General features: G+C 34.4%; 1 protein-coding gene across 2 annotated transcripts in view; it reads left to right on the top strand.

Annotated features, from left to right (window-relative positions):
* The window catches only part of LOC134253395 (carboxy-terminal kinesin 2-like), a 29,136-nt gene extending 11,902 nt beyond the window's left edge, over window positions 1-17,234 (top strand). The window contains exons 10-14 of one of the 2 annotated variants that reach the window (XM_062735921.1): window positions 15,122-15,295; window positions 15,733-15,900; window positions 16,232-16,370; window positions 16,551-16,689; window positions 17,108-17,234. In XM_062735921.1, the coding sequence (XP_062591905.1) occupies window positions 15,122-15,295; window positions 15,733-15,900; window positions 16,232-16,370; window positions 16,551-16,651 (582 nt within the window). In that variant the 3' untranslated portion in view covers window positions 16,652-16,689; window positions 17,108-17,234. Of the gene's footprint in view, window positions 1-2,038; window positions 2,178-2,334; window positions 2,475-2,833; window positions 2,984-3,752; window positions 4,795-15,121; window positions 15,296-15,732; window positions 15,901-16,231; window positions 16,371-16,550; window positions 16,690-17,107 lie in introns of those variants that run through there. The other variant, XM_062735920.1, reaches the window with a different exon arrangement.
* The last annotated feature ends 1,909 nt before the right edge of the window (window positions 17,235-19,143 follow it).

The raw sequence follows: 19,143 nt of genomic DNA on the forward strand, positions 1-19,143 counted from the left end.
GACTTGCTTCGGATGCTGAATCTGACCTACATTTTCATTCCCAAGTAACTAGAAGCCCTACCTGAACCAAACTTGCATGGATGATGCATCTAGGGATGGACACTACCAGACTTGCTTCGGATGCTGAATCTGACCTATATTTTCATTCCCAAGTAACTATAAGCCCTGCCTGAACCAAACTTGCATGGATGATGCATCTAGGGATGGACACTACCAGACTTGCTTCGGATGCTGGATCTGACCTACATTTTCATTCCCAAGTAACTATAACCCCTTCCTGAACCAAACTGATCAAATTTTATACACATACGAATTTTCATGTTGCTTTACTAATATATCCTCGGCGGGGCATTCATGTCCTATGGACATATTTCTAGTTTGCATTGAATATTTATCAAAAATTTAAGTGTAATACCCCCCTTTAATTTAATTTCTTCTGTGAAGTTTATCATCATACCTGCTTACATCCTATCTTATCTATTGAACATGAAAATCGAGAAATATGAAAATTAAAAAGAAAGACATTGTTTACAAAAGTAATTCATGTTAATATGAAGGTGAAGAAGCGATATTTTTTCTTGATATCTTGTATAAATTCACGTGCCCAAAGTTATCTCTCGCCATCGAATGCTTTCCGGTTATTTGACACTTTGAGAAAAATGCCTGCACATTTATATAAAAAAGGGAAATAAATTAAAGAAAAGTTTTCTAAATTTGGGAACAGAAGGTATATAAATGATGAGAAATAAAGAAGAAAAGATTTTTTTTTCTAAGTCTTGATATCTTGGATAAAGAAAATTTAACTTCACGTGCCCACTACATGTAACTGCAAACTCTCGACATCGAATGTTTTCCGGTAATTTGACACTATAAGAAAAATGCCTGCACATTTAAAATACAATAAAAGCGAAATTAATTAAATTAAGGGTTCTAAATTTGGGAAAAGAATATAAACAATATGAAGATGTACATTTTTTCAAAGATGTAAAAAAAAATTTCAAATGAATGCTGAAAATCGTTCATCGAAACACAAACAGCCTGAGTTCAATATTTATTACAGTTCGCATATAATATGAAGATTTAAACAAAAACAAAAAAAAACAAAAAAAAAACTAATTAAAATTTTTAGTATTTAATTTTGTTTCTTGATAGACTCTTAATAACACCAACTGCAATGACGTAACCATTTAATAAAATTTTCTATTCAATTTCAAAGATTGATATGTAATTTTAGAAACAAAAATAAACTTATTCTTTCTTAGTTTAAATTCTATTCATAGCAAAAGAAACAATATGAAGATGTACATTTTTTCAAAGATGTAAAAAATTTTTTCAAATGAATGCTGAAAATCGTTCATCGAAACACAAACAGCCTGAGTTCAATATTTATTACAGTTCGCATATAATATGAAGATTTAAACAACAACAACAAAAAAACAAAAAAAAAATTATGAAAATTTCTAGTATTTAATTTTGTTTCTTGATAGACTCTTAATAACACCAACTGCAATGACGTAACCATTTAATAAAATTTTCTATTCAATTTCTAAGATTGATAGGTAATTTTAGAAACAAAAATAAACTTATTCTTTCTTAGTTTAAATTCTATTCATAGCAAAATAAATGAAAATACTTTTAATAATAAACACACAGTGTCATTCTTTTTTTGTTACAGGGAAAATTCGCAAATTACAATTCGGGGAGATAACTCCCGTTTGTTTACAATACTAATTGTCAGTAATTGATCAATGATTTAACCGCGGCGGGGACAGGTAGGTGATGAATTTCCCACGGAGGGAACGCGGTTTACCTGTCTCACCTGGTCAAATACCGCATTGTGATTATACCGCGACGGGGCACAGGAAATACGGGATCCGCGTTGCCTGTACTGTAATTCTACAAAGTGTATGTTTAATATTAATCCATGTTCCATGCTTTGATTCAGATTTATTGTAGCCAGGTATTGGATACCAAACACATTTATGAGACCATGTTAAACATATATATACATGTAAATTGTTGTAAACCTGATTTGTAGGTTCATGAATTATTGAGGAAAGCCTCCCACAACCGGGCAGTAGCCGAGACCAAGTGTAACGAGCGATCGTCTCGTAGTCATAGCGTGTTCCGACTCCGAATCTCAGGGGTCAACAAAAACACGCAGGAGGCTTGTATTGGTAAGTCTAGACTTTAACAAACACTAACTGCATTATCTCTGTCAGTAATTTTTCTTCCTGTTACTTCATTTAAATAAGCATTTTATCAACAACCAGGGGTTAGAAAGGTAGTTCTAGCATTGGATCATTAAATAAAGTATTCTTTTACTTTTACCAGGAACCTTGAACTTGGTGGATCTTGCTGGCAGTGAAAGGCTGAAGGAATCGGGATCAGAGGGAGCCCGACTTAAAGAGACTCAGGCCATTAACAAAAGTCTGAGTACACTCAGTAAAGTCATCATGGCCATCGCTAATAAGGTACACACACTGTCAGAGTAAATCATAGAAAATGGTGCCAAGGTAGTAGGTACAAATGTTTTTGAGCAGGTTTAAGTTTCTGGAGCAGTTGTCTTCCTGCTCAGGCTCTTTCTGTTTGTCAGTATATGGATCTTTTCATTATTCATCACATTTACTTTGTGTTAGATGCCATTTTCTCCTTCTGGCATATGTAAAGTAGGGAAAAAAGTCTTTATTCCAGATTGCATTCTACAAGATGAGTGAATCAGATGATCAATTATGACATAAATAATTAATCATCAGAATCGGTAACTTTTTTTGTCCTTTAATTAATTTTTTTCTGATCACTAGTTATAATAACTGAGTCTCATCTGTTACAGGACGGCTACATCCCGTACAGGGAGTCTAAGCTGACCTACCTCCTCCAGAACTCCCTGGGAGGGAACAGTAAGACTCTCATGTTCGTCAACGTGTCCCCCAAAGAGGAGTGTTTCCAGGAAACCCTCAACTCCCTCAGGTTTGCCACAAAGGTCAGTGTCTACTGCTGTAAATCTAAGGATTCTTTCTTTGGTTAATAACAGTTTATCTTTGCTTTGGTGTACAAATGTTTTGAATACCATGTTATGAATAAATGACTAATGAACTCTGGACAGGGCATTCATATCTTATGGACAAACATTAGGGCTGTCGTGGGTATCCAAAATGACCGAGAACTGTAGAACAATTAATTCGGGTTGGGTTTGGTTCTGTTTTCCTGGAATTCAGTTCAGTTCCGATTTGTATAATAGACTAGGTTTTATCATAAAAATGGTCAAAAACGGAAGATTTTTTAGTGTGGAAATATTATATCATTTAGTTCAATTATTTTTCTTGTCCGGAAACTATTTTAAACTAGTCATTATGTTGCTGTTTGTTAGATTAATTAAAAAAAATTTTTTTGAAATGTTGAATATAATGTGCAAAACAGCACAAATTAAAGTAGTTTTTATTCAATTGTATACCCGATTGAAATACCCGAAATTGAACCTAAAATTTTTAGAACCAACCTGACCCAAAAGATTATGGAACCATGACAGCCCTAATATACATGTATATTTCTATTCTCGGACCCCCTCCCCATCTTTCTCTCTCTCCTGTAAAAATACCATTGTAAAAACAATATTTTCAAAATGTACATGTACTTGTGCATATATTCTCATGTGGTTTATTATTATTTATTATTTATGTACCTGTAAATTCAGTTGATTTCAGGATCAGAATGTACATATTTATATTAACATGTATTTAATTTTCTTTCAGGTTAACCAGTGTAGTATTGGTACAGCCCAAAAGAAATCAAAATAATCATTGCTTTGTAGGAAGTATTTTTATTAGAATGAAGAAATATTTTTTCACACTGTAAAAAAAAACATTTCAAGTAGTAGATGTCTAGTATTGTCAGGAGTATTTCCACTACTGGTCCTTATGTTGATGCAAACACACTTTGTATGTTCTGTTCATGAATTATCCCTACTTTTGAGCTTTGATAAGATTGTTTTAAGCAGAGTTTTTAAAATGTCAGAAGGAATTATTTTTAATCCATTTTGCCTATAAAGGTGTTGGTTTTTAATATTATCTAAATTTGATCCTTAAGTTTTTATATTCCTGATACATAGCAGATAATTTTGAATACGGATTGGCTTGCCTCTATACAGTCTAATTATCATGTGCTGATACTCAGAATCATCTATTGTATAAACTTAATTTTTGACCCAGATGTTTTAAAACCACAAAAATAAGCTGCATCACAGTTTATGTGTATATGTGTGTGTTATGGTGATTTGTGTATTTGGCCAGCTTTGTATATAGGAATTTCAGATCAATAGCTACATGTCCATGTAATATGTAATTCTAAACGTCTTTCTACTGTATCCTCTTTCTTCCTCTCTATCCCTCAAATACTGTATTACAGTTCTCAGTTTAGCTTGGACATTTAGTAAGGCTTGGTATTCTCGGAGCAACGTAATTAGTGTCTGTCAAATGGCGAATAGATTTTCATTGGTTAAGAAATTATTAACATTAGGAACTTTAAATTGTTGTTGACAACCATGAGACGACTTATGCCCCGCCTCTGTGCTGTGTAAGAACTTTTAATTGGCTATTTGCTACACTATTTGACATTCGGCCAAATTTCTATCCTATGTATATTTCAACAGTGAAGGAAAAGCTGTGTAAATTTCTGAAGCTAATTATGTAACGTCGAGAATGCCATGTCTTACTGAAAAGTCCAAGCTTAACTGGGAATTGTCCTATTTCAATGTCACCATACACGATTAGAAAATAAAATATTATGTAAGAATTATGATTTGTTTATTTTTTAGCATAAAATCATAAAAATGAAATATTTACTTGCTGATCAATTTAAGGCCTTTTTTGTTTAATTTTTATGTCAAAAGAGAATTGATACCGGTATTTATACAATTTATCTGAGTATGTATTTAAATTTACTTTTATTTATAAATTTTGAATAACATTTAAAATTGATCACATAATTGGAGAGAACAAAAGAGTTTCATGAATCAGTTGATATCATCCTTTTGTTGATTGATCGGCGGAAAACTAGAATGCTACCAGTAAAAGGGGACCTGAATATACCCTCAAATTGTAGAGCAACTTCCAATTTTGCAGGATTTCTTCCAAAAGATGTCTCGCTCAAAAACACCTTTCAAAACATTGAATTGAGTCTAATAGGGAAGCTAACAAGGGCATGACTACAAGAATCCACCCAAATAGTTCTCTTTTTGTTTTCTTTTTTTTTTATATCTGCCTCTAAGGAGGGAATCACCACCACCATACCCCCCTTTTCTGAAACTTGGAGATGAATCTGTGTAAAGGCATATGTAGACGTAGTATTGGTTTAGAGAACATGGGCAGCCTGGAAAAATAATATTGAGCAACTACATGTATAGCAAGGAAAATATCTCTGACAAATGGGGGGGGTGAAAGAGAAAGGAAAAAAAAACTATAAAATAACACTTAGACAAGCTTTTAACAAAAAAGTGGGAAATTCTCAAAAATCTATTTCAGGGTTTCGTAACGTTGGTCTTTCAACACCAATATAAAAAATATTTTATAAAATCTCGGAAATCGGAATAAAATACGTTAAACGCATCTGGTTTTGGTAGTTCCGTCCAACCTTTTATTTCCGATCACAACAAAAACATTGTTTACAAGTTTTCTTTTCAATATTTATCATGTTTCTATGTGCTGGACATCAAGTTGGAGATTTTCACACAAGTTTATTGGACTGTGGATGAGGTTTCCCTACAAAGCATGGCAGAATCAGAGGTTAAAACATTAATGTAACTTTTTTTTACAAGTGTCATTTTATCATTCTGTTGCATTGATAAGACTCTAACATGAACCCTTTGTTCTGTACAATCGTGAAATATACATCAACTACGTAACAGGAAATCACTTTCCGCTTGAACGCACACAATACACAGGTAATCAACAGAGAGAGTGCCTCAGAGATCGGGTAGTCTGTGCATCTAGTGAAGTCACAAGATCATAGTACAATGACTCGGTAGTCAGGTTCCAACAACAGAAAACTGCAAAGTTACGGTGCTGCTGAGTTATATTCTTTTGCTGATAAAATGAATTTTTTTTTAACTGTGAGTAAACTATTATTCCGTTTTTTACGGTTTTAATTATATAAGTATTAAGTATAGGGGGTATTTTTATTTATAAAAAGAAAGATTAAAAACGTCAAGCGCCTGTGGGCCTAACCTCGTGAGATCGTTAACAGTAAAAAAAAAATGACATTGACTTCAGACATTTGTACCTGAATTTTTAATCAATCAAGCCATATATCAAAAAACTCTATGCCTACTCTATCTTGCGTATTTATATATAGAGGGGGTAGAATTTTTCGATATTTGGCTTATTGTCTGATTGAAAAAAATTCAAGTGTATGTGTTTGGACATAAGTCTAAACAATTTTTATAGCAAATTCAGGAACTAAATCCCTCAATTATACATCTCAAACCAGAGTTATCTCAGCAAGGTTCATTTTCGATTTTAGCGAGATGTTGTAGGGACAAATAACTTTGTTCTGATGTCCCTAAAATATTTCAGCCCAGTTCACACAAAGTGATTGGGGTTTTCTTGTCCCGACTTTGACGACTTGTTTCAATCATTATGGGCTGAAATCAATTAGCTGCCTACTTCTTATTTTTCCTTTGGACATCCTTTTAAGTCTCTTATATCACTATAAAACTTTTGGTTTTTACATTTAAAAGTTTTAAACCCAACAATTAAAATATATAAACAGAGGTCTCTGATGAATTTCTATCAATAAGCCGTTATATATGATTGATCAAAGTGATATATATACCCCCTCTATATGTATATTTATTATATAGCTAATAAAAAGTCTCTAATGAAATACTACTACTCTAATGAAGATCTAGAGAATTTTTGCGTTCATGCAATATCTTGACGTTTTATTGAACACTAACTTTGTATTACGTATATGAGTATGCCCGAAGCATTCCGAATACGAGCGTTCAATATTGAACACCCCGTTGTAAACAAAAAAAGTCATCTGGTCAAATTCTCAGAGCTAAATTAGAGGAAGAAAGTGGCATCTAGGTAAGATGTGTTTATTTTTCACACAAAAATGAAATTATTTATTAAAATATAGTACATTTTAGACCCATTATAACCTAAATAAGCAAATCATATCGCTAGGTAGGGTCATCGGAATGATGCGATATTGAACGCTATCGCTTTGATCAATCATATAACGGCTTATTGATAGAAATTCAGAGGCATATGATGTAAAGTTGTTGATATTGCATAGAAATAACCCATTCGTTTATACCTGCAATGATGAAGAGTTACAGCAGTAGTCTGCTTCAAATACTTCATACTATGGTTCATTTCTGTAGGAAATAGTAGTAGAACGAAGATTACAAGTTGGCGGGGCCTTCTTTAAATGAATCCTGCGTACAAAGTAAACATGCTGCTAGGTATCAGTTTAAATTTAATTTCATTCAATGACATGATAAAAATACTAAGACTTTGGTGGAATCATTGAATCATTATTCATTAAAAATTTGAGATAGTGTTCTTTTATTGCTTAAAATCAATCAACTGAATAAAGGAAAGAATTTAATCAATAACTTTACTCATTTATGTCGTACGTGTAGGCAGCATAATACACATTCTAAACTTGTAGCTACACGTCGAATTTGACGTCATGATGTCGAAGAACACAACATGATGTCACCCGTACATTTTCGTAGCAAAACATAACTAAACCTCTCTATTAACTTTAAAACTTGTACATGTATCTTAAAAATAAGAAGGCTGTATTTATCATAAAGAATTATTTATCACTATTATTTTGAATTTCTTAGGGAAATGTCCGAGTGTTTTGTCGAGTTCGTCCACTGCTTGGAGATGAGATTATACAGGGAAGTGATGGTAGGATACGTCACTTGAGTTACCCAGAGAACGACGGCAAGATACTGGTGCTGGAAAACCTCTCACCACACAGTGTGGGTATAACTAAACTGTAAAATACAATTGTAAAAGATTGTTAACTGCCTCATTAATTGATAATTATGACAGTTTGATCATTAAAAAATTGTTCATTTAATCGTATTAGCTAAAAAGTTTTTTAAAAATATAAAACAAATAGCAGTGTAGTTTTTACCAGTCTGTGACTCACTGCTATCAGTATAATCAGAATATTCTTTATCCCCTCTCTTATTTACTGTATAGGATTCATTGACAGACAGTAAAGGAAACAAGAAGTATGAGTTTACCTTTGACAGAGTATTTAACCCTGACAGCACTCAAGCTCAGGTGTTTGAGGAAGTCCGTCACACTGTACAGGTACGGTTAATACATGTAACTGCATTAAGCAGTACCCCTGTAATTAATGAACGTCTGCCAGGTGCAGTTAACACTGTTTTTTCCCAGGACCCTGAACATTGTAGGAATGAGATCTAGATAAGAGGGCCTGGAAATTAAAACATATAAGTGATTAAGTGCCTTGACTGCCTTTCATCATTATTTATATCTGAAAACACAACTACCACAAAATTGAGACAAATTAAACAAGATTTATTTTAAAAGAACTGGAGCCCTGTGTTAAAATATATATATATTTGGGAGAAATTGTATCTCTTATTGAGGAAGAAAAAATTGAAACAAGTTCACTTTTGTAGGGAGAGGAAAGGCACTAAATTCACCTTTGTAGGGAGAGGAAAGGCTCTAAATTTTCACAAAGTTATTTTAAAACTTTTATATCACAAAAACAAAAAGAAGAAACAAACAAACATTGTAAATATCAGAAAATTTGTGTAGCATATACAATGAAGCGCATTGAAGTGGTAAAATTTTCCGTTCGAATGGAACGTTTTGAGGTATCTTTAGAACGTTTATGACACGCCCATTTCTTTAGAAATGGATAAAACGGTCAATTTGTTTATTCGAATACCTGTAGAACAGGTTTTCTACAAATATAATAGCCAATGAAATTGACGGTCTAAATAAATACCGAGTAAACACATGTTCGACCGAACCATGTGTTGTGGTAACTTCAATAGACATGATGAGTTCAAAAATATGTACATATTTGTTGCAATTTGTGTTTTACAGAAGCGGGGAGTCTCTAACTCTCTCTTCTTATTTTTTTAAAGCTCCATTTCAGTGTAACTCGTATTGCTTGTCGCGAAGATTGGGGTGTCCTAAAACATATACGACGAATATTTCATTCTCGTTTCTAAAAATATGGGCGTGTCATTATGTTGTAATTGACATTCAAAACATGACTCAGAACGTTTCGTCCAAATGGAAATTTTTACCACTTCAATGCGCTTCATTGTATAACCATTATTTAGTTTATATTCATAATATTTTACAGAGTGCCTTAGATGGGTACAATGTCTGTATTGTTTGTTACAGAGTGCTTTAGATGGATACAATGTCTGTATTTCTGTTACAGAGTGCTTTAGATGGGTACAATGTCAGTATTTCTGTTACAGAGTGCTTTAGATGGGTACAATGTCTGTATTTATGTTACAGAGTGCTTTAGATGGGTACAATGTCTGTATTGTTTGTTACAGAGTGCTTTAGATGGATACAATGTCTGTATTTATGTTACAGAGTGCTTTAGATGGATACAATGTCTGTATTTATGTTACAGAGTGCTTTAGATGGGTACAATGTCTGTATTGTTGTTACAGAGTGCTTTAGATGGATACAATGTCTGTATTGTTGTTACAGAGTGCTTTAGATGGGTACAATGTCTGTATTTATGTTACAGGGTGCTTTAGATGGGTACAATGTCTGTATTGTTTGTTACAGAGTGCTTTAGATGGATACAATGTCTGTATTTATGTTACAGAGTGCTTTAGATGGGTACAATGTCTGTATTTATGTTACAGAGTGCTTTAGATGGATACAATGTCTGTATTTATGTTACAGAGTGCTTTAGATGGATACAATGTCTGTATTTCTGTTACAGAGTGCTTTAGATGGGTACAATGTCTGTATTTCTGTTACAGAGTGCTTTAGATGGATACAATGTATTTCTGTTACAGAGTGCTTTAGATGGGTACAATGTCTGTATTTCTGTTACAGAGTGCTTTAGATGGGTACAATGTCTGTATTTCTGTTACAGAGTGCTTTAGAAGGGTACAATGTCTGTATTTTTGTTACAGAGTGCTTTAGATGGGTACAACGACTGTATTGTTGTTACAACGATACAATGTCTGTATTTCTGTTACAGAGTGCTTTAGATGGGTACAATGTCTGTATTGTTGTTACAGAGTGCTTTAGATGGATACAATGTCTGTATTTCTGTTACAGAGTGCTTTAGATGGGTACAATGTCTGTATTTCTGTTACAGAGTGCTTTAGATGGGTACAATGTCTGTATTGTTGTTACAGAGTGCTTTAGATGGATGCAATGTCTGTATTTCTTTTACAGAGTGCTTTAGATGGGTACAATGTCTGTATTTCTGTTACAGAGTGCTTTAGATGGGTACAATGTCTGTATTGTTGTTACAGAGTGCTTTAGATGGGTACAATGTCTGTATTTATGTTACAGAGTGCTTTAGATGGGTACAATGTCTGTATTGTTGTTACAGAGTGCTTTAGATGGGTACAATGTATTTCTGTTACAGAGTGCTTTAGATGTGTACAATGTCTGTATTTCTGTTACAGAGTGCTTTAGATGGGTACAATGTCTGTATTTATGTTACAGAGTGCTTTAGATGGGTACAATGTCTGTATTGTTGTTACAGAGTGCTTTAGATGGGTACAATGTATTTCTATTACAGAGTGCTTTAGATGGGTACAATGTCTGTATTTCTGTTACAGAGTGCTTTAGATGGGTACAATGTCTGTATTTATGTTACAGAGTGCTTTAGATGGGTACAATGTCTGTATTTATGTTACAGAGTGCTTTAAATGGGTACAATGTCTGTATTTCTGTTACAGAGTGCTTTAGATGGGTACAATGTCTGTATTATTAGTTACATAGTCTTTTAGTGACAGGGTATGGGATGATACCTGGTTAGTAAATTTCATACCTGTCGAGGCGGAGCCGAGTCAGGTATGAAATTTACTAACCAGGTATCATTCCCTACCCTGTCACTAAAAGACTATGTAAAGAATTTACCCCGATGTAACATTTACGTTTTATCCGTAGTTTATAAATGGTTTTCTCTGCTAAATCCTTCATCATGCTTATACTGTGCCTATTATGACGTCACGTTTGTGTTTGTGACGTAATACATCGACCGGGTATAGATTACAACTGACCGGGTATGGATTTACAACTGACCGGGTATAAGTAATCCACCGCCTTCACGTGACAGACTTCAACCAATCGTAAGCCAGGATTTCACGGAAAAATCAACAGAGGTGGGGTAATGTTTGTTACAGAGTGCTTTAGATGGGTACAATGTCTGTATTGTTGTTACAGAGTGCTTTAGATGGATACAATGTCTGTATTTCTATTACAGAGTGCATTAGAGGGGTACAATGTCTATATTTCTGTTACAGAGTGCTTTAGATGGGTACAATGTCTGTATTGTTGTTACAGAGTGCTTTAGATGGGTACAATGTCTGTATTTCTGTTACAGAGTGCTTTAGATGGGTACAATGTCTGTATTGTTGTTACAGAGTGCTTTAGATGGGTACAATGTCTGTATTTCTGTTACAGAGTGCTTTAGATGGATACAATGTATTTATGTTACAGAGTGCTTTAGATGAGTACAATGTCTGTCTTGTTGTTACAGAGTGCTTTAGATGGGTACAGTGTCTGTATTGTTGTTACAGAGTGCTCTAGATGGGTACAATATCTGTATTGTTAGTTACAGAGTGCTTTAGATGGGTACAATGTCTATATTTCTGTTACAGAGTGCTTTAGATGGATACAATGTCTATATTTCTGTTACAGAGTGCTTTAGCTGGGTACAATGTCTGTATTTTTGTTACAGAGTGCTTTAGATGGATACAATGTCTGTATTTCTGTTACAGAGTGCTTTAGATGGATACAATGTCTGTATTTATGTTACAGAGTGCTTTAGATGGATACAATACAATGTCTATATTTCTGTTACAGAGTGCTTTTGATGGGTACAATATCTGTATTGTTGTTACAAAGTGCTTTAGATGGATACAATGTATTTTTGTATAGAGTGCTTTAGATGGGTACAATGTATTTTTGTACAGAGTGCTTTAGATGGGTACAATGTCTGTATTGTTGTTACAGAGTGCTTTAGATTGGTACAATATCTGTATTGTTGTTACAGAGTGCTTTAGATGTAGGGCTGGGCAATAATATCGATATTTCAATATATTGCAATACAATGACAAAAAATATCGTATCGCAATACGATTTTGAAATATCGATATATTGGCAATATACTTAAATTAAGGAATTTTGTCATTAAATATAAAAATGGACTTATGAAAGTTTGTTATTAAGCCAAACATTAAGACAGAAGTTGTTTTTGTTGGAACATTTCAAAGCATAACTCAAATGAAATCAACAAAATTTTTGTCTGTGTTGGTTACTTATCATAGTTATGTACATTCTGCATGTAAATTAAAGTAAATAAAGTAAGAAAATGCCATTTTTATTACATTGAAAATATTGCAATGCATATCGCAATACAGTTAGAAGTATCGCAATATATCGCAATACGAAATCTCGGGCCAATACCCAGCCCTATTTAGATGGGTACAATGTCTATATTTCTGTTACAGAGTGCTTTAGATGGGTACAATGTCTGTATTTCTGTTACATAGTGCTTTAGATGGGTACAATGTCTGTATTTCTGTTACAGAGTGCTTTAGATGGGTACAATGTCTGTATTGTTTGTTACAGAGTGCTTTAGATGGGTACAATGTCTGTATTGTTTGTTTCAGAGTGCTTTAGATGGGTACAATGTCAGTATTTCTGTTACAGTGTGCTTTAGATGGGTACAACGTCTGTATTTCTGTTACAGAGTGCTTTAGATGGGTACAATGTCTGTATTGTTGTTACAGTGTGCTTTAGATGGGTACAATGTCTGTATTTCTGTTACAGAGTGCTTTAGATGGGTACAATGTCTGTATTGTTGTTACAGAGTGCTTTAGATGGGTACAATGTATTTCTGTTACAGAGTGCTTTAGATGTGTACAATGTCTGTATTTCTGTTACAGAGTGCTTTAGATGGGTACAATGTCTGTATTTATGTCACAGAGTGCTTTAGATGGGTACAATGTCTGTATTGTTGTTACAGAGTGCTTTAGATGGGTACAATGTATTTCTATTACAGAGTGCTTTAGATGGGTACAATGTCTGTATTTCTGTTACAGAGTGCTTTAGATGGGTACAATGTCTGTATTTATGTTACAGAGTGCTTTAGATGGGTACAATGTCTGTATTTATGTTACAGAGTGCTTTAAATGGGTACAATGTCTGTATTTCTGTTACAGAGTGCTTTAGATGGGTACAATGTCTGTATTATTAATTACATAGTCTTTTAGTGACAGGGTATGGGATGATACCTGGTTAGTAAATTTCATACCTGGCGAGGCGAAGCCGAGTCAGGTATGAAATTTACTAACCAGGTATCATCCCATACCCTGTCACTAAAAGACTATGTAACGAATTTACCCCACCGATGTAACATTTACGTTTTATCCGTAGTTTATAAATGGTTTTCTCTGCTAAATCCTTCATCATGCTTATACTGTGCCTATTATGACGTCACGTTTGTGTTTGTGACGTAATACATCGACCGGGTATAGATTACAACTGACCGGGTATGGATTTACAACTGACCGGGTATAAGTAATCCACCGCCTTCACGTGACAGACTTCAACCAATCGTAAGCCAGGATTTCACGGAAAAATCAACAGAGGTGGGGTAATGTTTGTTACAGAGTGCTTTAGATGGGTACAATGTCTGTATTGTTGTTACAGAGTGCTTTAGATGGGTACAATGTCTGTATTTCTGTTACAGAGTGCTTTAGATGGGTACAATGTCTGTATTGTTGTTACAGAGTGCTTTAGATGGGTACAATGTCTGTATTTCTGTTACAGAGCGCTTTAGATGGATACAATGTATTTATGTTACAGAGTGCTTTAGATGAGTACAATGTCTGTCTTGTTGTTACAGAGTGCTTTAGATGGGTACAGTGTCTGTATTGTTGTTACAGAGTGCTCTAGATGGGTACAATATCTGTATTGTTAGTTACAGAGTGCTTTAGATGGGTACAATGTCTATATTTCTGTTACAGAGTGCTTTAGATGGATACAATGTCTATATTTCTGTTACAGAGTGCTTTAGCTGGGTACAATGTCTGTATTTTTGTTACAGAGTGCTTTAGATGGATACAATGTCTGTATTTCTGTTACAGAGTGCTTTAGATGGATACAATGTCTGTATTTATGTTACAGAGTGCTTTAGATGGATACAATACAATGTCTATATTTCTGTTACAGAGTGCTTTTGATGGGTACAATATCTGTATTGTTGTTACAGAGTGCTTTAGATGGATACAATGTATTTTTGTACAGAGTGCTTTAGATGGGTACAATGTATTTTTGTACAGAGTGCTTTAGATGGGTACAATGTCTGTATTGTTGTTACAGAGTGCTTTAGATTGGTACAATATCTGTATTGTTGTTACAGAGTGCTTTAGATGGGTACAATGTCTATATTTCTGTTACAGAGTGCTTTAGATGGGTACAATGTCTGTATTTCTGTTACAGAGTGCTTTAGATGGGTACAATGTCTGTATTTCTGTTACAGAGTGCTTTAGATGGGTACAATGTCTGTATTGTTTGTTACAGAGTGCTTTAGATGGGTACAATGTCTGTATTGTTGTTACAGAGTGCTTTAGATGGGTACAATGTCTATATTTCTGTTACAGAGTGCTTTAGATGGGTACAATGTCTGTATTTCTGTTACATAGTGCTTTAGATGGGTACAATGTCAGTATTTCTGTTACAGTGTGCTTTAGATGGGTACAACGTCTGTATTTCTGTTACAGAGTGCTTTAGATGGGTACAATGTCTGTATTGTTGTTACAGTGTGCTTTAGATGGGTACAATGTCTGTATTTCTGTTACAGAGTGCTTTAGATGGGTACAATGTCTGTATTGTTGTTACAGAGTGCTTTAGATGGGTACAATGTCTGTATTTTTGCCTATGGACAAACTGGCTCTGGTAAGACACACACAATGGAGGGACCTTCAGAGTTCAGCCATAAACATGCTGGAATGATCCCCCGGGCCGTGGGGCAGATATTTGACAGTACCCAGGGTCTGGTCAGCAAAGGATGGCAGGTAGTAGGCTTCATTTTATTTTCAGTTTTACCTATCAAATACATCTATATGTATAGATTGTACAGTATCTTGTGTTATCTAGTCATAATTATTGAGATAGGAACTAAAATTGGACCCCCAAAATGTTTTTAAATTGTAGTAAAAAGAATTAAATCTGCTTAATGTGAAAACTTCCCTGATTTGCTTATGAGGACATTACATCTCTTCAACTTTGAGTGTAAATTGATCCATTAATTTTGTTAAACTTAAAAGTATAAAACAGATCACCAACACTTAGTTTATAACTTTAAGTACAGACCCTATTGAATACCTTTCGGTATCCACACATGAGAATCTTCCGCAATTTTAACCTCAAGGTGTTGGTCTCCAGCTTTTCTTTGTTTTGCATTAATTTTGTTGTCAGGTCAGGAGATTTAGTATTTTTCTGTTTTATACAGTATGAATTTGAGGCTTCTTTCCTGGAGATTTACAATGAAAGCATTCGAGATCTCCTTGGAAACAACAGTGATGACCTAAAACATGATATTAAAATGACGGGATCAGCTGATAAGAAAGATGTGATGGTGACAAATTTAACATCAGTGGCAGTCAAATCAGAGGAAAAGGTAAAAAGACAATATTCTCTCTCTCTCTCTCTCTATGTACTGTATCTCTTTTATATCTCTCTCTCTCTCTCGAATTATTTTTTTTTCTTTCATAACATTATCTTGAGATGAAAATTTCACAGTAATATTTATACACCTAAAAATATTCTCATGTTCATAAGCAGTGTGATATAATTACAATAAAGTGTGTGTGTTAAGCATTAATTTGTATTCCATGCTTTCATTCAGATTTATTTTAGCTAGGATTATATGAAGCCAGGTATTGGTTGCCAACCACATATATGAAACCATATAATACTTAGATATAAATATTTGTAATCATGATTTGTAGGTTCATGAATTACTGCGGAAAGCCTCCCACAACCGGGCTGTAGCCGAGACCAAGTGTAACGAGAGATCATCACGAAGTCATAGCGTGTTTCGCCTCCGAATCTCAGGGGTCAACAAAAACACGCAGGAGGCTTGTATTGGTAAGTCTAGACTTAAACAACACTTAAACTAGAACTTATGGATCCTGGTTTATCTCTGACAGTAACTTTTCTCCCTCTTATTTATATCTAAATGAGCAATTTATCAATGAACCAGAGGTCAGAAAGATAGTCCTGGCATCTGATCATTGAATAAAGTATACATTCGTTTATTTTTACCAGGAACCTTGAACTTGGTGGATCTTGCTGGCAGTGAAAGACTGAAGGATCAGGATCAGAGGGAGCCCGACTTAAAGAGACGCAGGCCATCAACAAAAGTCTGAGTACACTCAGTAAAGTCATCATGGCCGTCGCTAACAAGGTAAACACTCAGTCATCATAGAAATAGCTAACAAGGTACAAACACTAAGTAAAGTCATGGCCATCTCTAATAATGTAAACACTGGGTAAATGATAGAAAATGATGCCAAGGTACAATGTTTTTGAGCAGGTTAAAGTTTCTGGAGCAGTTGTCTTGCTGCTCAGGCACTTTCTGTATGTCAGTATGTTGATCTTTTCATGATACATCACATTTACTTTGTGTTAGATGCCATTTTCTCCTTCTGGCATATGTAAAGTGGAAAAAAAAAATAATGTCCTTATTGCATTCTATAAGATGAGTGAATCAGACGATCAGTTATAACATGAATAATCAATCATCAGAATCAGTGACTTCTTTTGGTCTTTTAATTGATGTTTTCTGATTATTAGTTATGATAACTGAAGCTGATCTGTTACAGGATGGCTACATCCCGTACAGGGAGTCTAAGCTGACCTACCTCCTCCAGAACTCCCTGGGAGGGAACAGTAAGACTCTCATGTTTGTCAACGTGTCCCCCAAGGAGGAGTGTTTCCAGGAGACCCTCAACTCCCTCAGGTTTGCCACAAAGGTCAGTGTCTACTGCTGGTTGGGTTTGGTTTGGTTTTCCTGGAATTCATTTTGGTTCCAATTTGTATAATAGCGTAGGTTTTATCATAAAAATAATTAATATTTATATTAACATGTATTTAATTTCTCTTTCAGGTTAACCAGTGTAGTACTGGTACAGCCCAAAAGAAATCAAAATAATCATTGCTTTGTAGGAAGTATTTTTATTAGAATGAAGAAATATTTTTCACACTGTAAAAAAAAAAAAAGAATTACAAGTAGTATATGTCTAGTATTGTCAGGAGTATTTCCACTACTAGTCCTCATGTTAATGCAAACACACTTTGTATGTTCTGTTCATGAATTATCCCTACTTTTGAGTGTTGATAAAATTGTTTTAAGCAGAGTTTTTAAAATGTCAGAAGGAATTATTTTTAATTTTTGCCTATAAAGGTGTTGGTTTTTAATATTATCTAAATTTGATGCTTAAGTTTTTATATGCATGATACGTAGCAGATAATTTTGAATACAGATTGGCTAGCCTCTATACAGACTACAATTATCATGTGCTGAGAATCATCTATTGTATAAACTTTTTACCCAGATGTTTTAAAACCACAAAAATAAGCTGCAACACAGCTTATGTCTATGGGTGTTTGTATGGGTGTTTGTGCTATAGTGATGTTTGTATTTGCCCAGCTTTGTATATAAGAATTTCAGATCAATAGCTACATGTCCATGTAATTCTTATCTTTCTACTGTATCCTCTTTCTTCCTCTATATCCCTCAAATATTACAGTTCTCAGGTAAGCTTGGACTTTAAGTAAGGCATGACATTCTTGGTGCAACTTAATTAGCATCTGTCAAAAGGGGAGTAGATTCTCACTGGTCAACTTAAGAAATTGATAACATCAGGAACTTTGAATTATTGTTGACAACCATGAGATGACTTAAGCCCCGCCTCTGTGTCGTGCGAGAACATTTAATTGGCTATTTGCTACACGATTTGACATTCAGCCGAATTTCTATCCTATGTATATTTCAACAGTGAAAGAAAGCTATGTAAATTTCAAGCTAATTATGTAATGTCGAAAATGCCACACCTTACCGAAAGTCCAAGCTTAACTGGGAATTGTCCTATTTCAATGTCATCATACACCATTAGAAAATAAAATATGTAACAATTATGATTTATTTGATTATTTTTAATGCATAAATTTTGAATAGCATTTAAAGTTGATCACATATAATTTGAGAGAACAAGAGTTTCATGAATTGATATCATCCTTTTGTTGATTGACGGATTGAAAAGTAGAACTGCTACCAGTAAAAGGGACCTGAAGATACCTTTGAGTTGTAGGGCAGTCACTGTATGTGAAGCACCCCTCCCCCCTCCAAAAGATGTCTCACTCAGAACACCTATCAAAACATTGAATTGAGTCTAATAGGGAAGCTAACAAGAACATGACTACAAGAATCCACCCAAATAGTTCTCATTTAAAAAAAAAAAAATCTGCCTCTGAGGAGGGAATCACCACCACCCTACCCCCCTTTTCTGAAACTTGGCGATGACTCTGTGTAAAGGCATATGTGGATGAAGTATTGGTTTAGAGAGCATGAGCAGCCTGGAAAAAAAATATTGAGCAACTATAGCACGGAAAATATCTTTGACAAATGGGGGGGGTGATAGAGAAAGGGAAAAGACATAAAATGACACTCAGACAAGCTCAATTTTAAAAAAAAAAGTGGGAAATTCTCCAAAATTCAAAAATCTGTTTCAGGGTTTCTTAACGTTGGTCTTTCATTCAAAACAAATATAAAATTTTTTTTTTATAAAATATCGGAATAAAATACGTTAAACGCATCGGGTTTTGGTAGTTCCGTCCATCCTTGTATTTCCGATCACAA

Source organism: Saccostrea cucullata, unplaced genomic scaffold (genome assembly GCF_032062105.1).
Source record: "Saccostrea cucullata isolate Sc308-1 unplaced genomic scaffold, CSIRO_AGI_Scuc_v1 ctg68, whole genome shotgun sequence".
NCBI lineage: Eukaryota > Metazoa > Mollusca > Bivalvia > Ostreida > Ostreidae > Saccostrea > Saccostrea cuccullata.